Source organism: Montipora capricornis, chromosome 14 (genome assembly GCF_036669925.1).
Source record: "Montipora capricornis isolate CH-2021 chromosome 14, ASM3666992v2, whole genome shotgun sequence".
Classification (NCBI taxonomy): Eukaryota; Metazoa; Cnidaria; class Anthozoa; order Scleractinia; family Acroporidae; genus Montipora; species Montipora capricornis.
The window spans coordinates 3,415,549-3,420,548 of NC_090896.1; the positions used below are offsets into that span (position 1 = coordinate 3,415,549).

General features: G+C 38.3%; 1 protein-coding gene across 2 annotated transcripts in view; it reads left to right on the forward strand.

Annotated features, from left to right (window-relative positions):
- Positions 1-5,000, forward strand: part of LOC138033171 (adhesion G protein-coupled receptor L3-like) — a 34,405-nt gene that overhangs the window by 26,228 nt on the left and 3,177 nt on the right. For both annotated transcript variants that reach the window (XM_068880930.1, XM_068880929.1), the window contains exons 13-18: positions 639-744; positions 1,392-1,542; positions 1,847-1,931; positions 3,194-3,260; positions 4,297-4,379; positions 4,787-4,913. In XM_068880930.1, the coding sequence (XP_068737031.1) occupies positions 639-744; positions 1,392-1,542; positions 1,847-1,931; positions 3,194-3,260; positions 4,297-4,379; positions 4,787-4,913 (619 nt within the window). The remainder of the gene's footprint in view (positions 1-638; positions 745-1,391; positions 1,543-1,846; positions 1,932-3,193; positions 3,261-4,296; positions 4,380-4,786; positions 4,914-5,000) is intronic.

A 5,000-nucleotide genomic window follows, 5' to 3' on the forward strand; every position in this document is an offset into this window, starting at 1 on the left:
AAGCGGAAATATCAGCAACGAGTGCTTGAGGTCGAGATGGGATCCTTTACACCCTTGGTTTTCGGAACGAACGGTGGGATGGGAAATGAGTGCCAACGATTTCTTAAGCACTTAGCAGACAAGTTAGTACAGAAGGACGGTGAGCCCTATAACAACGTCATTAATTGGCTCAGAACTGTCATCTCATTTGAACTCTTAAGATCAGTACATGCGTGCGTAAGAGGGTCCCGAGTACCTTTCCGGAATATAGGAGACTCTCTTGACGATTGCCGGATTAATGTCGCCACCGCCGGCATTTAAATTTTTAATTTAATTTGAGTTTTATCATTATCATTATTATTATTACTTATTTTTACCAGATACATGTAAGATTCAAGTTTGTATGAAAGAGTGCTCAATAAAGTTTGTTATTATTATTATTATTATTATTATTATTATTATTATTTTCTTTTTTTGAAGTTTTAAAACAGAGAAATACTTAATTGCTTGTAAATTTATAGTTCTTACCTTTTGGAGATATTTTAATGTTTGTAAATATTTTTATCATGGAAATAAAGTGATTATTATTATTATCATTATTATTATTATTATTATTATTATTATTAAGTAATATGTCCCCTAATTCGCTCAACTTTCAGGTGGTCAAAACAAGATCAACAAAGCCACGTCCATATAAACTTGGTAGCCACACTAGCGACAGCACAAGTGATATTTTTGGCGGGAATAGAATCGACAAAAGATCAGGTTTGGTTCTCCAGTGAACGTCATTCTATTGCTTGAATTTGTGTCTTTATCTCATACGAATAGAGACGAAAGTCGCAATTTTTTTCCTTGCCCACGCTTTTCGAGATCTTTAATTTGGCATCGACGACGATAACAGAGAACAAAAAACATCAGGGCCCAGTTGTTTAACTTAAGCGGAACAAAACTAATGCGTGGTTAAATACCGACCGAGTTTCGATTTTTGCCAGGAGCCCAAGGGCCCCTGTGTTTGTCCGTCAAAAAAGCCTTAACCTTGCGAGTTTATGCTAAAGGAAAGCAAAAACTCTTGACATGATTCTTTCTGCAGTTCATATATCTTACTTTCAAATGCAGTGTCTTTAAATTCACTCTCAAAAAATGACCAGTTAATCTCAGCTGGCTTGACAGCGCCGCGAATTGGTAGTGCACTGCAAAAGTATCGAGGTCATGGGTTGAAATATCGTTTTCAAGCTTTTTCTTTCGTTCCTACTTAAGAAACTTTTATAACTGGAATGATATGGTCCACCAACATTCGCTACAAACATAATCGACAACAGTCAACTGATACCATGGGATAAAGGAAAGTCCTGGGCGAACTGTCTTCATTTATGGGCGACTAGTCTGATATTCTTTTTCTGGTCCCAATGTAGGTGCTGTGCATAACAGTGGCAGCTCTAATTCACTATTTTTATCTGTCATCATTCTGTTGGATGTTAATAGAAGGCGTTATGTTGTATCTCTTGATTATCGAAGTCTATAACACCGAGCTCAGGCTACGTTACTGTTACTTGTTCTCATTTGGTGAGTTCATTTTCCAATATATTGAGTTACATATTTTAAATAAGGTTGCCTCATAAAGCATATGCGTGTAACGTCACAGCGGCTAATTTGGTGTCTTTACAAATGGCTTACATACCCTAGTAAGCTTAATTAAGCAGTGAGCATATCCATAACAACGACAAGAATAAAAAATAGATTACGCCTTCGTTTAGCTTGCGTCTGTAGAGGTATTTCTGAAATTTTAGCTTTTATCCACTTAACAATCAACTGGCCAAAGGAAAGACTACTTGTGGTCATTTGCTCATTTGTTCACTTCTTTCAACAGGGTTTCCAGGTTTAGTCGTAACAGGAACTTTGCTAACTGCCCACTTAACAGACGATGGAATCTATCAATACAGGGCTCGAAAATGGTAAGATCCATCGACGGTCATTGCGACTCTTAGAACTTGGTAAAACATAAGATAAATTCAACTTTACAAAGAAGGTCAGAAAAAGAGAAGCACAGTTAAGGAGTCTCGCTGGCAAGATGAGAAAAGATAGTGTCGGTAATAGCTCATAGATTCGTGAGCAAATCTCACGCCCTCAATAATATCGAACTTGGTGTGTTTTTCCGAATTCAAATTCAGCCTATTTTGAATCAGTTCCCATCAAGGTGTCCCCTTCCAGCTGGGTTCTTAGCGCGGTTGTTAATTCATATATATATATATATATATATTATTCAATAGACACTCTTCAAGCTTAAGTACAAAACTTCATCAAGTCGGTCGATCAATCGAACAACGCAAAACCAAAGCACCGGGAGAGCCCAAAAGCATATGCATCATTTCCATACATTAAAGGTGTGTCAGAGCGCATTAGACGGATTTTAACCCGCGAAAACATTAAGACAGCGTTCAAGCCACTAAAAACATTGGGTCATGTTTTCAAAAAACCTAAAGACCGGCCACAAAAGAACATTTGAAAGGAATTGCAGAACGTGCTCTTTTACATATGTTGGGGAGAGTAAAAGAAGTTGGAGAGTCTCGGGGGGCTGAGCACAAACCTGGAACTAATAAGAATATCGGCTCTGCCGTAAAACAGCATGCTGAAACCACTGGCCACGACATACACCCAAATGATGCAAGCATTTTGGAAACAGGCGCAAAAACCAAGAACAAAAGGCTTTTTCTAGAGTCGTTGCATTCGTTCCTCGACATTCCCCAGGGTTTACGCGGCACTGGTTTCCTCCCTTAGGACCAACGAACAGTGACATCACTTTTCTATATATTTGCATGCCGTAACTTGCTTGTGTATTTTCTCTGAAGAAGGTCGCAGAAGGCGGCCGAAAATTTAGTTTTTTAATGTTTTTTAGATCTGTTTTAACCCCCTCTTTTATAGGACTTAAGTACAACCTTACATGCAAAGCGTTTTTATTTTGTTGTTCTCATTCGTTTGATCCTTAATACGTTGTTCCGATGCATAAAGTTGTGCACTGTACATTGCTGGTATACGCTGAGCTACGTGTCCAACATTGCAACACAGCGCTGTGCCAGGAATGGAGACTTAAGCCGGTAAGGAGTTTAAAAAAAGGCGGCAGCTAGGGCGCCAAACAAACACCAATTTCATTGGTTAATAGAGGGGAAATAAATCTCTCACGCCAGAACTTAATTGCTTTTTCTTTTTGTCATATTAGGTGTTGGCTTTCGGCAGAAAGACACTACATATGGGCATTTGCCGCTCCAGTGATTTTAATAACCTTTGTAAGTGCGCAAATGACTACTATTACATGATTTTCGGACTTTTCTGACAATTTAACAGTTAGATGGCATTTACCATTTGCATTAGGAAGTTAATTACTGATGCTGATGATAATCATTCGCTTGTAACTTATCGCGAATTAGACTAAAATAAAAATGTCTTGGGACCGAAATTAAGTTTAAGGTTATTAACTTTTTCTGAAGTTATTGGCTTCGGCATATTGGCTTAGAGATAAAGAATGTTTATTCGAATTCATTTTAACCTTAGGAAAGGTAATAGAAGTAGTATTGTGCATTGGCAAGAGGCTCGTGACACGGAAGCTTACAACACCTTTCCCACCAAGTACCGTGCCTCTTAGCTAATCAACACACTATATCGCCGTTTACGTTTATGGTTACATCAAACAAGAGAAAGCCATCATTCAAAGTGGGAAAAAGTTGTTTGTTTCGTCCTAGCCATTGGGTCCTAATATGAAGCAATGAACAGTTACCAGACGAATAACATCGAGATTACCCTTTGGCTCATGACAAAAAATAGAACGAGTAGCTTAACTGTCTAACAGCACTCTAGATCGATCTTGATTAAGCACAAAATGACTACCTTTACAATGCTCATCAACAACCGACCGCCATTTGGATGAGTACGCGAGCCAATCAGCTGACAGAATCCGTAGTAATTGCTCATGGGTTTCTTTTGAAATTCAGACAGACTGTTGCTCGTTGCGTATCGCTATTTTGGAAACAGTCCTAAAGTACAACGTTTGGATAACGCCTTGGAAAAAAAAAATGGAAAAGGTGTTTGCTCCAGTAAGGGAGAAATTGCAGATTACATCGCAAAAGTGTTTGCCTATTATCATGGGTGGATTGAAACCAAACTCTAGGAAAACAGACAACTGTAATGTTCCAATGCTATTAGGATAACAGAAGTAGCTAGTCACGTAGGATCTGTTGTTCAATCTTCTCCACCAACAGAGCTGCGATGTCGTAACGTAAAAACGTTACCAATCCAAACTAAATTAAGGTCACTTTCTATTTGCAGGTAAATATGATAATATTTTGTGCAGTTGTCAAAGAAATGATCTCCATGCCGAGTGCGACATCGACTAAACTAAACGCATTGAAGTAAGTAAAGCAACGGAAAGTGGGCCGGAATCCTAGTGCGAAATTAGTTTTGATTTACGTATTAACTACTGACAATAAATCAGCACTTCTAGACTTACTTTGAAAGCTATGCTGCTGTGTACTCTAAATTAATGTGTTTTTTTAACATGTCTTGTACAGCGAATTAATAAAAATGCAATTTCTTCGACCAATCATGACGGGCAAAGGAAATCAGGTGCCTAGCGACAATTGAAGGCGGGAAAAAGTCTGTGATTGGTCGAAAAGATAAAGCGACAACCTAAGCCAATCACAAACCGTCGTTGAGCAAAACCACAGAAACTGGTAATATGTTTTCCACAGTCAGTTAAAAACCACCCTGTATATGTCAGTAAAAACTAAATAATTGATCTTTTATTTCTACATTTCAGGACAACTATTAAAGCATGTGTTATATTATTCCCACTTCTGGGGGTCACGTGGTTGTTTGGTTTACTGAGCCTTGCTGAAGGCGGAGCTGTAACACAATACGCATTCACATTATTCAACTCTATCCAGGTGCGCTTACATGAAGAAATCACATGATTTTTCATAGAGAACGGTATACCAGTATTCTGTTTTTTTTTTTAAAAGGCCTTATTGAGG